General features: G+C 37.8%; 1 protein-coding gene across 8 annotated transcripts in view; it reads right to left on the minus strand.

Annotated features, from left to right (window-relative positions):
- The window catches only part of LOC145537002 (casein kinase I-like), an 83,759-nt gene that overhangs the window by 37,238 nt on the left and 31,447 nt on the right, over positions 1-15,074 (minus strand). For 3 of the 8 annotated variants that reach the window (XM_081567410.1, XM_081567407.1, XM_081567401.1), the window contains exons 2-3: positions 12,294-12,399; positions 11,808-11,939 (exon numbers count right to left, since the gene is read on the minus strand). In XM_081567410.1, the coding sequence (XP_081423536.1) occupies positions 11,808-11,810 (3 nt within the window). In that variant the 5' untranslated portion in view covers positions 11,811-11,939; positions 12,294-12,399. Of the gene's footprint in view, positions 1-3,724; positions 3,793-11,789; positions 11,940-12,293; positions 12,400-14,400; positions 14,586-15,074 lie in introns of all 8 variants that reach the window. The other 5 variants (XM_081567408.1, XM_081567409.1, XM_081567406.1 and 2 more) reach the window with 4 other exon arrangements.

Raw genomic sequence — 15,074 nt, forward strand, 5'->3', positions numbered from 1 at the left:
GGAGCCCATTATACAGAGTGAAGTAAGCCAGAAACAAAAACACCAATACAGTATACTAATGCATATATATGGAATTTGAAAGATGGTAATGATAACCCTATATGCGAGACAGAATAAGAGACACAGATGCATAGAACAGTCTTATGGACTCTGAGGGAGAAGGTGAGGGTGGGACGTTCTGGGACAATAGCACTGAAACATGTATATTATCATATGTGAAACAGAACACCATTCCAGGTTCGATGCATGAGACAAATGCTCAGGGCTGGGGCAATGGGATGACCCAGAGGGATGGGATGGGGAGGGAAGAGGGAGGGGGGTTCAGGATGGGGAACACATGTAAACCCATGGCTGATTCATGTCAATGTATGGCAAAAACTACTACAATATTGTAAAGTAATTAGCCCCCAACTAAAATAAATATTTAAAAAAAAAAAAAAGAAAAAAAACAACTAGAAAAAGAAGGACACAAAAACCTCAAAATTAGGAGAAGGAAAGAAATCATAAAGATCCAAGCAGAAATAAAGGAAAAAAGAAATGAAAGAAACAATAGTAAAGATTAATAAAACAAAAAGCTGGTTCTTTGAGAAGATAAACAAAATAGACAAAACTTTATCCAGACTCATCAAGAAAAAAAGAGAGAAGAATCAAATCGACAAAATTAGCAATGAAAAAGGAGAGGTTGAAATAGACAATGCAGAAATACAAAGGATTATAAGAGACTATTATGAACAAGTATATAGCAATAAAATGGATAACCTGGAAGAAATGGACAGATTCTTAGAAAAGTTCAATCTTCCAAGACTGAACCAGGAAAAAATAGAAATTATGAGCTACCCAATTACAAGCACTGAAATTGAAGCTGTGATCAAAAATCTCCCCAAAAACAAAAGCCCAAGACCATATGGCTTCACAGGAGAATCCTATCAAACATTTAGAAAAGAGCTAATGCCTATCCTTCTAAAACGCTTTGAAAAAATTCCAGAGGAAGAAACACTTCCAAGCTCATTCTACGAGGCCACCATCACCCTGATACCAAAACCAGACAAAGACAACACGAAAAAAGAAAACTACAGGCCAATATCACTGATGAACATAGATGCAAAAATCCTCAACAAAATTTTAGCAAACAGAATTCAGCAACACATCAAAAAGCTCATACATCATGATCAAGTTGGGTTTATTTGAGGAATGCAAGGATTCTTCGATATATTCAAATCAATCAATGTGATATACCATATTAACAAATTGAAAAATAAAAACCATATGATCATCTCAATAGATGCAGGGAAAGCCTTTGACAAAATTCAGCACCCATTTATGATTAAAACTCTTCAAAAAATGGGCATAGAAGGAACTTACCTCAACATAGTAATGGACATATATCATAAGCATACAGCAAACATTATTTTCAATGGTGAGAAACTGAAAGCATGCCCCCTAAGATCAGGAATAAGGCAAGGGTGTCCACTTTCACCACTATTATTCGGCATAGTTCTGGAAGTCCTAGCTACAGCAATCAGAGAAGAAAAAGAAAGAAAAAGAATAGAGATTGGAAAAGAAGAAGTAAAGTTCTGTTTGCAGATGACATGATACTGCACATAGAAAACCTTAAAGATAGTATCAGAAAATTACTAGAGCTAATCAGTGAATTTAGCAAAGTTGCAGGATACAAAATCAATACACAGAAATCACTTGCCTTTCTATATACTAACAATTAAAAGTCAGAAAGAGAAATTAAGGAATCAATCCAATTCACCATTGCAACAAAAAGAATTAAATATCTAGGAATAAACTTACCTAAGAGGATAAAAGAACTGTACACAGAAAATTAGAAGACACTGATGAACAAAATCAAAGATAAGATAAACAGATGGAGAGATATTCCAAGTTCCTGGGTAGGAAGAATCAATATTGTGAAAATGACTATACTACCAGATGCAATCTACAGATTCAATATGATCCCTATCAAATTGCTAATGACATTTTTCACAGAACTAGAACAAAAAATTTCAAAATTCGTATGGAAACACAAAAGATCCCCAATAGCCAAAGCAGTCTGGAGAAAGAAGAATGGAGCTGGAGGAATCAAGATTCCTCACTTCAGATCATACTACAAAGCTACAGTCATCAAGACAATATGGTTCTGGCACAAAAACAGAATTATAGACCAATGGAACAAGATAGAAAGCCCAGAAATAAACCCATGCACCTATGGGTACCTTGTTTTTGACAAAGGAGGCAAGAATATACAATGGGGCAAAGACAGCCTCTTCAATAAACGGTGCTGGAAAACTGGACAGCTACATGTAAAAGAATGAAATTAGAATGCTTCCTAACACCATAACACAAAGATATACTTAAAATGGATTAAAGACCTAAATGTGATACCAGAGACTATAAAACTCTTAGAGGAAGACATAAGCAGAACACTCAATGACATAAATCAAAGCAAGATCCTCTATAACCCACCTCCTAGAGTAATGGACATAAAAACAAAAGTAAACAAGTGGGACCTGATTAAACTTAAAAGCTTTTGCACAGCAAAGCAAACTATAAGCAAGGTGAAAAAACAATTCTCAGAATGGGAGAAAATAGCAAATGGAACAACTGACAAAGGATTGATTTCCAAAACATACAAGCAGATCATACAACTCAACATCAGGAAAACAAACAACCCAATCAAAAAGTGGGAAAAAGTCCTAAACAGACATTTATCCAAAGAAGACATACAGATGGCTAACAAACACGTGAAAAGATGCTCCACATCACTCATTATTAGAGAAATGCAAATCAAAACCACATTCTGACCTCATACTGGTCAGAATGGCCATCATCAAAAAGTCGACAAACAATAAATGCTGGAGAGGGTGTGGAGAAAAGGGAATGCTTTTTCACTGTTGGTGGGACTGTAAATTGATATAGCCACTGTGGAAGATGGTATGGAGATTCTTTAAAAAACTAGGAATAAAACCGCCATATGACACAGCAATTCCACTCCTCGGCATATACCCTGAGGAAACCAAAATTGAAAGAGACACATGTATCCTATTGTTCATTGCAGCACTATTTATAATAGCTAGAACATGGAAGCAACCTAGATGTCCATTGAGAGATAAACTGAGAAAGAAGTTGTGGTATATATATACAGTGGAATATTACTCAGCCATAAAAGGAATGCATTTGAGTCAGTTCTAATGAGGTGGATGAACCTAGAACCTATTATACAGAGTGAAGTGAATCAGAAAGAGAAAGATAAATACTGTATTCTAACACATATATATATATATACAGAATCTAGAAAAGTGGTAGTGAAGAATTTACTTACAGGGCAACAGTGGAGAAACAGACATAGAGAATAGACTTATGGACATGGGGAGAGGAGAGGAGAGGGTGAGATGTATGGAAAGAGTAACATGGAAACTCGCACTACCATATGTAAAATAGATAGCCAATGGGAATTTGCTGTATGGCTCAGGAAACACAAACAGGGGCTCTGTATCAATCTAGAAGGGTGGGATGGGGAGGGAGATGGGAGGGAGGTTCAAAAGAGAGGGGATATATGTATACCTATGGCTGATTCATGTTGAGGTTTGACAGAAAACAGCAAAATTCTGTAAAAGAGTTATCCTTCAATTAAAAAAATAATTAAAAAAGTAAAAAATAAAATGAGTAATCATTTTAATTACAAAAACAATGAATATTTCCTCTTAAATTCACCTACTGTCTCATTCTGGAATGAAGCTTTTATAGTCGTTATCTACTGCATGATTTCAATCCCACATTTCTCTCCTAAAAGGAGAAAAAGAAGGCAAAATTCAAATTAGAGCAGTCAGCCAAATATGGAGAAGGCAATGGCAATCCACTCCAGTACTCTTGCCTGGAAAATCCCATGGATGGAGGAGCCTGGTGGGCTGCAGTCCATGGGGTCGCTAAAAGTGGGACATGACTGAGCGACTTCACTTTCACTTTTCACTTGCATGCACTGGAGAAGGAAATGGCAACCCACTCCAGTGTTCTTGCCTGGAGAATCCCAGGGGCGAGGGAGCCTGGTGGGCTGCCGTCTATGGGGTCGCACAGAGTCGGACACGACTGAAGTGACTTAGCAGCAGCAGCAGCAGCCAAATATAGAGGAACTACATGCAACTGATCCAGGTTGGACAAAAATAAACTAGATGATGATGATGATGATGACAGAAAACACTCCTGTGTTTCTTACTACATGCTATATACTTAGAGCATTTAGGATATGTCAGGCCCTGTTCTAAGTGACATATAACTATGTATGTACATATAAACACATTTAATTCTCACAGAAACCATATGAGTTAGATACTATTATAGATATTTTTAAAAGAGGAAACTACAACAGGTAAATAATTTTCTCAAGATGACATAGGTCTTGTGTAGGAGAAATTAAAACAAGGCAATATGTCTCCACTTACATAGACTATCTGGTATCCATTTAGTTCTTCTGGAAGGGGAAATCACTAATGATTTGTACAAAAGATGAAATACAATAGGTTTTTAAGTACAATGAATAAGTTATGCTATTATCCCATTATACCAAATTGTAAAATACTGAGCCTGATCTGATCATGAGATCCAGTTTGGATCTCTTTTTTCTTTTTTTTTTCTTTTTTCTCTTTTTTCTTTTCTTTTTCTCTTTTTTCTCTTTTGGTTAGGCAAAAATACTGAAATCCAGAACTGTGTCTTATCTCTGCCAAACTTCACTATTCTTTCACTCCTAAGCTGTACTCTTTATATCCACAAGCTTCATTTCATTTATTCTATAGATCTTAAGCATCCCAATTCATAGGCACGGATTGAGACTTTTTCCAACATTCTACTTCATTCAGTATATATGTACAAAATTCACTAGAGACAATAATATTTGGTTACAGCTACCACTATTCAATGCAAAAAGTTAAAGCCTGTGCTGAAAATAATTAACTTTAACATTCTGAGCCCATAGACTTCCCTATCAGCACATGAATAGAGTCATCACATAAATATAGCTGGAACCATAGCTATGGATGTAAATTTGCATTTTGCTAATCATGAACATATCTTCAAAAAATCCAGCGTATTCCCCAATACAATAATTATTCACATACACTTCTTCCATTCATTTGGCTCTTTCTGCTCTGTTGTGCCAGTTCAAAAAATATATATGTGATTCATAGATCAGTTAAGAGCACTATGCTCTGAAAATTAGTCCACAGTCTCATCACAACTTTAGGGAGATGTAATTTTCTCTGAATTTTGAAAGAAGACACTATCTATGCTGCCCACCTTGACACTTTTTGAGTGAGGGTTGTCTGCTTCACTAGAGTGATTAATGAACAAGGCTGAATTTCTGTTTTGTTTTCAAGCCATTTCCCTTCCTCCTACTAACAATCTGTTTCTTTGAACTCTTTTTGACACACTTAAAAAAAAAACACTGAAACATCTCCACAAAACTATTAATGTCAGTACTTGACCTGGTTTCTCCATTTTTCCACTAGAAAATTTAAGAATAAAATATTATTTCTCTATTCTTAGAGATTTTCCATAGATATAGGATGGAAAATAATCATATACCAGACTATCTAAAAGCATTATTTGTAAAGAAATATTTCTGGAAAGAAAGTAAAAAATGATTAATATTGGTTGTCCTCAGGGAAGAGAACTGGGGAGTGGACTTGTGCACATCTTTTCTTTTTTTTTTTTTAATAAATTTATTTATTTTAGTTGGGGGCTAATTACTTTACAATATTGTAGTGGTTTTTGCCATACATTGACACGAATCAGCCATGGGTCTACATGTGTTCCCCATCCTGAACCCCCCTCCCACCTCCCTCTCCATCCCATCCCTCTGGGTCATCCCATTGCCCCAGCCCTGAGCATTTGTCTCATGCATCGAACATGGAATGGTGTTCTGTTTCACATATGATAATATACATGTTTCAATGCTATTCTCTCAGAACGTCCCACCCTCACCTTCTCCCTCAGAGTCCATAAGACTGTTCTATGCATCTGTGTCTCTTATTCTGTCTTGCATATAGGGTTATCATTACCATCTATCAAATTCCATATATATGCATTAGTATACTGTACTGGTGTTTTTCTTCCTGGCTTACTTCACTCTGTATAATGGGCTCCAGTTTCATCCATCTCGATAGAACTGATTCCAATGTATTCTTTTTTAATGGCTGAGTGATATTCCATTGTGTATGTGTACTACAGCTTCCTTATCCATTCGTCTGCTGATGGACATCTAGGTTGCTTCCATGTCCTGGCTATTATAAACAGTTGTGCACATCTTTTCATGTGCTTATTTGCTATCTGTAGATAATCTTAGATAAAGCATCTGTGCATACATTTTGGCCATTAACTGAGTAGGTAGTTTTCTTATTTATAGCATTTTTGAGAGATTGTCATATATTCTGGATACAAGCCCTTTATCATTAACGTAATTCGCAAACTGTTTCTCCTAGTCTGTAACTTGTCTTCTGAAAAATGGAAGTTCTTAATTTTATAAGCCAGAATCTATCAATTTGTTCTTTTAATGGACCATCGTTTTTGGTGTCATACCTAACAAATCTTTGCTTAACTCAAGGTCACAAATAATTTTCCTTATGTTTTCTTGTAGAAGTTTTATAATTTTACACTTAAGCCAATGATCCATTTTGAGCTAATTTTCATATATTGTATGAGATATAGATCCAAGTTCATGTAATTTTTTTGTACATGCATTTCCAATTTTTTAAAAGAATGTACTTTTTGGACAGAAGAGTACAAAATGTACAGAAAATACAACACAGTACTTTTCCATCTTTGTCAAAAGTTAACATATATATGTGGGGCTATTTATCCACCCTCTACTTACCTGTCTTGATGCCAATATCACACTGTCTTGTGATCCCACAGACTATAGCCTGCCAGGCTCCTCTGTCCATGGGACTCTCCAGGCAAGAATACTCAAGTGAGTTGCCAGTATTTCCTTCTCTAGGGGATCTTCCTGACCCAGGAATTGAACCCAGGTCTCCAGCATGGCAGGAAGCTTCTTACTGACTGAGCTACAAGGGAAGCCCCTGTCTTTATTACTGCACCTTTATAATAAGTCTTTGTGAGAGTTATACATCATGAGAAATGCTGGGCTGGATGAAGCACAAGCTGGAACCAAGATTGCCGGGACAAATATCAATAACCTCAGATATGCAGATGACACCACCCTTATGGCAGAAAGTGAAGAAGAACTAAAGAGCTTCTTGATGAAAGTGAAAGAGAAGAGTCAAAAAGTTGGCTTAAAGCTCAACATTCAGAAAACTAAGATCATGGCACCTGGTCCCATCACTTCATGGCAACTAGATGGGAAAACAATGGAAACAGTGAGAAACTATCTAAAAAGGGCTCCAAAGTCACTGCAGATAGTGACTACAGCCATGAAACTAAAAGACACTTACTCCTTGGAAGAAAAGTTATGAGCAACTTAGACAGCATATTAAAAAGCTGAGACATTACTTTGCCAACAAAAGCCCATCTAGTCACGGCTATGGTTTTTCAAGTAGTCATGTATGGATGTGAGAGTTGGACTATAAAGAAAGCTGAGCACCGAAGAAGTGTTGCTTTTGAACTGTGATGTTGGAGAAGACTCTTGAGAGTCCCTTGGACTGCAAGGAGATCCAATCAGTCCATCCTAGAGGAAATCAATCCTGAATATTCATTGTAAGAACTGATGTTGAAGCTGAAACTCCAATACTTTGGTCACCTGATGCAAAGAGCTGACTCATTTGAAAAAACCCTGATGCTGGGAAAGATTGAAGGCGGGAGGAGAAGGAAATGACAGAGGATGAGATGGTTGGATGGCATCGCCGACTCAATGGACATGGGTTTGGGTGGACTCCAGGAGTTGGTGATGGACAGGGTGGCCTGGAGTGCTGCAGTCCATGGGGTTGCCAAGAATCAGACACGCCTGAGAGACTGAACTGAACTGAATGCTGCTGTGGCTGCTGCTAAGTCACTTCAGTCGTGTCCAACTCTGTGCAACCCCATAGACAGCAGCCCACCAGGCCCCGCAGTCCCTGGGATTCTCCAGGCAAGAACACTGGAGTGGGTTGCCATTTCCTTCTCCAATGCATGAAAGTGAAAAGTGAAAGTGAAGTCGCTCAGTCGTGTCCGACTCTTCGCAACCCCACAGACTGCAGCCTACCAGGCTCCTCTGTCCATGGGATTTTCCAGGCAAGAGTACTGGAGTGGGGTGCCATTGCCTTCTCCGATAGTGAATAATAAGTCTTAAAGTCAGGGAGTGTAAGTCAGGCAAAACTCTGTTCTTTTTATTCAAATCTGTTTTGGCTATTTGGGTCCTTTGAGTTTCCATATAAATTTTAGAATCATCTTTGTCAATTTCGACAAGAAAAGCTTGGTGGCACTATGATTGGCAATGTGCTAAATGCCTAGATCAGTTGGGGATGAAGTGACATATTAACAATGTTGTGTTTGCTGATCCATGAACACAGTATACATCTCTCCATTTATTTAGATCTTTAAGAGTCTTTGGATTCCCTAAGTTCTCTCAGCAAGTTTTCTGTTTTCAGTATATAAATCTTGCATGTCTTTTGTCAGGTTTGTCCATAAATATTTGATATTTTAATGCAATTATAAATGGTATTATAATAAGTATATAGAAATGCAATCAATTTTTGATAAGTTGACCTTGAGTCTTGAAATCTTATTGCTGCTGCTGCTGCTGCTAAGTCACTACAGACGTGTCCGACTCTGTGCAACCCCATAGACGGCAGCCCACCAGGCTCCGCTGTCCCTGGGATTCTCCAGGCAAGAATACTGGAGTTGGGTGCCATTGCCTTCTCCATGAAATCTTACTAAGCTTATTTATTAATGTGAGTAGCTTTTAAATAAATAGATTCCATAAGGATTTTCTATGGAGACAATCATGTTTTACTTCATCCTTTCTAATCTGAATGCATTTTTTTTCTTTTTCATTCTTGCTGCACTGGCTAGAATCTCTAATGCAATGTTGAATACAAGTGCCAAGAGGACATCCTTGACTTATTCTTGATCCTAAGGAGAAATATCAATAACCTCAGATATGCAGACGACACCAACTTTATGGCAGAAAGTGAAGAGGAACTAAAGAGCTTCTTGATGAAAGTGAAAGAAGAGAGTGAAAAAGTTGGCTTAAAGCTCAATGTTCAGAAAACTAAGATCATAGCATCCAGTCCCATCACTTCATGGCAAATAGATGGGGAAACAATGGAAACAGTAGCTGACTTTATTTTTCTGGGCTCCAAAATCACTGCAGATGGTGACTACAGCCATGAAATTAAAAGACGCTTACTCCTTGGAAGGAAAGTTATGACCAACCTAGACAGCATATTGAAAAGCAGAGACATTACTTTGTCAACAAAGGTCCATCTAGTCAAGGCTATGGCTTTTCCAGTGGTCATGTATGGATGTGACAGTTGGACTATAAAGAAAGCTGAGCGCCGAAGAATTGATGCTTTTGGACTGTGGTGTTGGAGAAGACTCTTGAGAGTCCCTTGGACTGTAAGGAGATACAACCAGTCCATCCTAAAGCAGATCAGTCCTGGGTGTTCCTTGGTAGGACTGATGTTGAAGCTGAAACTCCAACACTTTGGCCACCTGATGTGAAGAGCTGACTCATTTGAAAAGACCCTAATGCTAGGAAGGATTGAGGGCAGGAGGAGAAGGGGACGACAGAGGATGAGAAGGTTGGATGGCATCACCGACTCAGTGGACATGGGTTTGGGTGGACTCTGGGAGTTGGTGATGGACAGGGAGGCCTGGCGTGCTGCAGTACATGGGGTCACAAAGAGTTGGACACAACTGAGCGACTGAACTGAACTGAACTGAACTGAAGGAGAAAACATTCAATTTTTCACCCTTAAGTATGATGTTAGCTATAGGTTTTTCATAGATGCCCTTTACCAAGTTGAGGACATTCCTTTCTATTCCTAGTATACTGAGTTTTGTTTTGTTTTATTTTTTTTAATTAGTGTACTGACTTTCTCTAGTTGCAACGAGTGGGGGCTACTCTTAGTTGCGATGCATGGGCTTCACATAGTGGTGGCTTCTCTTGTTTCTGAGCACAGTCCCCATGTGAGCAGGCCTTAGTAGTTGTGGCACACTTGCTCTAGAGCATGGGCTCAGTAGTTGTGGTACATGGTCTTAGCTGCTCTGGGGCATGTGGAATCCTCCCAGACTAGAAACTGAACCCATTTCCCCTGCATTGACGGGCAGATTCCTATCCACTGTACCACCAGGGAAGTCTCTAACAACATTTAATATACTGTGTTTTCATTTTCATCTAGTTCAAAATACTTTTTAAATTTCCCTTTTGATTTATTCTTTGATGCATGGGTTATCTAGATGTGTGATATTCAGTTTTCAGTTACTTAGGGATTTTGCAATTATCTTTCTATTGATTTCTAACTCAGTTCTACAGTGGCTAGAGAACATACTTTGTATAACTTGAATGTCTTAATACTTATTGAGATGTATTTTTATGGGCAAGATTATAGTCTGCTTTGTAAAAGTTCTGTGTGTACTTGAAAGGAAAGGAATGTGTATTCTACTGTTATTTAGTGCAGTGTTCTATAAAAGCCGATTAGGCCAACTTGCTTAATAGTGTTGATCAGATCTTATGTATCTTTATTGATTTTCTATCCACTTTTCTATCAATTACTTAGAGTATTGTTGAAATCTCCAATTATAAATGCTGACTTCTCTAATTCTTGCAGTTTTAAACAGTTTATTATCTTTTGAAGAGATCCAAATAATAAGAAAAATATTTATTGCTTCCTGAATTTTGCTTCATGTATGTTGAAACTCTATTATCACATGCATAAGCATTGAGGATTAGTTTGGATTCTTTTGATCAGTGTTAGCATGGTACAATATGCTTTTTTGTAGAAATTGACTAAGATGATTCTAAAATTTGTGTGGAAATTCAAAGTTTTTTTAAAAAAATCTTTTTATTTTCTATTGAGGTATAGCTGATTAACCATTCTGTGATAGTTTCAAGTGAACAGCGGAGGGACTCAGCCATACATATACATGTATCCATTCTCTCCCAAACTCCCCTCCCATCCAAGCTGCCACATAATGAGCAGAGTTCCACGTGTTCTACAGTAGGCCTTTACTGATTATTTATTTTAAATAGAACAGTGTGTACATGTCCATACCAAACTCCCTAAATATCCCTTTCCCCTGGCAAAGCCTGGTACATGTTTTGCCATCCTTCTACTTTTAAACTAATTTTGTCTTTATATTTAAAGTGGATTTCTTGCTTTTTTTTTACCCACTTGAAAATCTATTTTCCATTTACATATAATAAGATTATAGATGTGGTTGTGTTTGAATCTACCATATGGCTATTTGTTTTCTATTTGTTCTATCTATTCCTTGGTCCATTTCCCCTTTATTTCTGTCTTATTTTGAATTCACTATTTTTTATGATTCTATTTTGTATTCTTTGTTATGTTTAAGAGCTTTAATACCTCTTTGTTTTATTTTAGTGGTTGTTTTAGGGTTTATAGTTTTGATATCATTAGCTTATTACAATTTAACGTCATGATATTATGCCATTTTATGTATAATTCAAGAATCTTACAACAACACACTTCCATGTCCCCTCCCACGTTTTGTGCTATTGTTGTCATATATTTAAATTTGAGTATGTTATAAATAGCATGATTCATTGATATTCTAATTTTAAACAGTTGATTATCTTTTAAAGAGATCCAAACAATAAGAACAATATTTACATTTACCCATGTAGTTACCATTTCTGGTGCTCTTCATTCCTTTGTGTAGATGTAGATTTCCATCTGGTATCATTTGCCTTCTGTCTTAAGGAACTCCTTTGGTAGTGCAGGTCAGCACAGAAAACAGCAAAATTCTGTAAAGCAATTCTCCTTCAATAAAAAAATAAATAAAAAACAAAGAGCATCAGATGCTGCATAGAAGTCGTTTGTGAAAAGAAGAGTCAGTGAGGCAAACTTCATTTGTGTCTTATTTTAAGAAATTGCCACAGCCACCTCAACCTTCAGCAACAACCATCCTGATCCATCATCATCAAGGCAAGACCCTCCATCAGCAAAATGAGTAAGACTCTCCTAAGACTCAGATGATGGTCAGCCTCATTTAGGCATAAGTGCTGTGCTGTGCTGTGCTCAGTCGTGTTTGACTCTTTGCAACACTATGAACTGTAGCCTGCCAGGCTCCTCTGTACATGGGATATTACAGGCAAGAATACTGGGGAGGATTACCATTTCCTCCTCCCGAGGATCTTCCTGACCCAGGGATCGACACGCTGTCTCTTGTGTCTTCTCTGCTGGCAGGTGGATTCTTGACCATTCAGTCACCTGTGAAGCCCTTAAAGAATAAAGTTTTTTAATTAATTAATTTACATTGTTTTTAAGATACAATACTGTTAAACACTTAGTAGACTACAATGTGATATAAAGGTTACTTTTACATGCATTGGGAAACCAAAAATTTGTGTCTCACTTTATTGCAATATTCACTTTATTGTGGTGGTCTGGAATATCCACAATATCTTTGAGGTATGCCTGTATTAGTTGTTACAGTCAGAGGCTTGAGAATGTGTACAATAAGTTACACTTGAGACTGACCACAGTTTGGTGAGGAAGTCCCCCACGTGGAATAGTTAAGACCAACCATAATGCTATTGAGGCAGCTGTCTTTAAACCTACTTCATGGTACTTTGTATGCAATAACTTCTTAAGTTCCTCCTCACTGACTGGCAGTAAAGTGGAGGACCGTTTATTGACCATACAATTTGATCAACATTTCCACTACTGTTCCAGAGATTTCTCTCAAATCTCCTTAATTTGCCTCTGTCACTTTTCTATCATTCCTGTAACAAACTGCCATAAATTTGTTGGCTTAAAACAACAGAAAATTTTACTCTTGTAGTTCTGAAGTCCTAAATGGCTCCCACTGGGCTAAAGTCAAGATGTTGGCAGGTATGGGTTGGTTTATTTTTTTTTTTAATTTATTAATTTTGTCTGTGCTGGGTCTTCGCCATGCTGACTCTTTGTCTGTGCTGGTGTGTAGGCTGTGCTCTAGTTTTAGTGAGGAGGGGTGTCTCTTCGTTGTTGAGTGTGGACATACTTTGAGGCTTCTTTAATTGCTGAACACAGGCCCTAGGTGCATGGGCATCCGTAGTTGAGGCATAAGGTCTAAAATTTTATCCGCCATGAAAGCTAACAAGTTAGCTGGCCATGGTTTTATGGCTGCTGGTAGAAAACATGAGACTCCTGGGTCAGAGACAAAGGACTTGAATACTCACAGCATTAGTGGCAGCCAGAGTATCAACATTTTCACAAGTTCCCTAAGCCTCAGTTCCCACACAGTGTTGCAGAAGGCCAGATAAATCCTGCATGTGCAGTAGGTTCCATTATAGGAGAAGAACCCCTAACTTATGGGTGTCGAGTCTTTCATAAAAGGTAGTTAAGCCTGCCTGATACTTGTCTTGAGGAAGAAATGTCTTGAGCATAATTTCCAGTATAACTTGCCCTTTGCTCTGGAGAGGGAGACTCTATCTTCTTAGGCTGTTCACTATATATATATATATATATATTCAAAAAGATAGTTTGGAAAAAAGGCAATCTTGGGTCTGCTTGAAAGATATACAGAAATATGAGATTTGTGGAGAATAGTCTCGCAATAATCTCTCAAGCCCCTTTTAATCTGGAACTGATGTAATGGGCTCTACCCCTGGCTACGTTTTTGTTGAAGCAGCTGGGCCATTTGCCCTGAACTATGTTCCACCTTTTGGGATATCCTAATTGTATTCTTGTGGTGTCAGTTCATAGTTCCCATGTCCCTATATTAATATGAACTGACAATTTTAGAGGCTTGATGAAAACAGGTTCGATTTTTAGTCAAAGCTACTTCAGAAGTGGTATTGAATGCTTGTTAATTCATCCCTCCAGATGGCACATAATGCCTGGTTATCTCTCTCAGTGTGTTGAAGTGTTGTCAACCCAATCCACAGATTTTACATCTTTGGATTTGAGTTCTGTTTCCTTAAATCCATTTCCTTCTCCAGGGGATCTTCCCGACCCAGGGATCTAAGCAGGGTGTCCTGCATTGTGGGCAGATTCTTTTATCATCTGAACCATCAGGGAAGCCCCACGTATTTTGGATTTTAACCGCTTATCAGACATACAATTTGGAAATATTTTTCCCATTCAGTAAGCTGCCTTGTCATTTTGTGGAAGATCTCAATTGCTGTGCTTAAACTTTTTGGTTTGGTATATTCCCACTCATTTATTTTTGCTTTTGTTGCCTTTGATATTGGTGTCAAATCCAAGAATTTATCTCCACGAGTTTCGTCAAGGAGCTTACCAGCTTTGATTTCATCAGAAGTTGTATGGTTTTGGGTCTTATGGTCAAGTCTTTAATCCATTTTCAGTTAACTTTGATGTGTGTTGTAAGAGAGTGCTCCAGTTTCATTCTATTGCACATGGCTGTCCAGTATTCCCGGACCATTAGTTGAAGAGACTGTCCTTTCCCTTTCCATATTCTTGACCCTTTTGGTAAAAATCAATTGACCATCAATGTGTGGGTTTATTTCTGGGTTTTCTCATCTGTCCCATTTATCTGTATGTCTGTTTTCATACCACAGTCAAGTTCGTCAGCACATTCTTCACCTCACAGATTTACTTTGTGTGTGCGTGTGTGTGTTTGTGTGTGCGGTGAGAACACTTAAGTTAATTTTTGTATATGGTGTGCGGTGTGGATCACGGTTTGTTTTCTCCTCCAAAATGTTCACCTATGTGTTCCAGCACAGTTTTTAAAAAAGGCTTTCCTTTTCCCCATTCAAGTACTTTGTCACTTTTTTCATGAAACAGTTGTCCAAATGTGTGCAAATCTGTTTTTTAGACCCTCTATTCTCTTTCATTAATATATGTGTCTGTACTTATATTGATACCACACTGTCTGAATTATTGTAGCATTGGAGTAAGTCTTACCATTACGTAATAGAAATCCTCCATGCTAATCCCTGCTTTGTGTATTCT

This window comes from Giraffa tippelskirchi, chromosome X, assembly GCF_054371585.1.
Source record: "Giraffa tippelskirchi isolate mGirTip1 chromosome X, T2T-mGirTip1v1.2.pri, whole genome shotgun sequence".
NCBI lineage: Eukaryota > Metazoa > Chordata > Mammalia > Artiodactyla > Giraffidae > Giraffa > Giraffa tippelskirchi.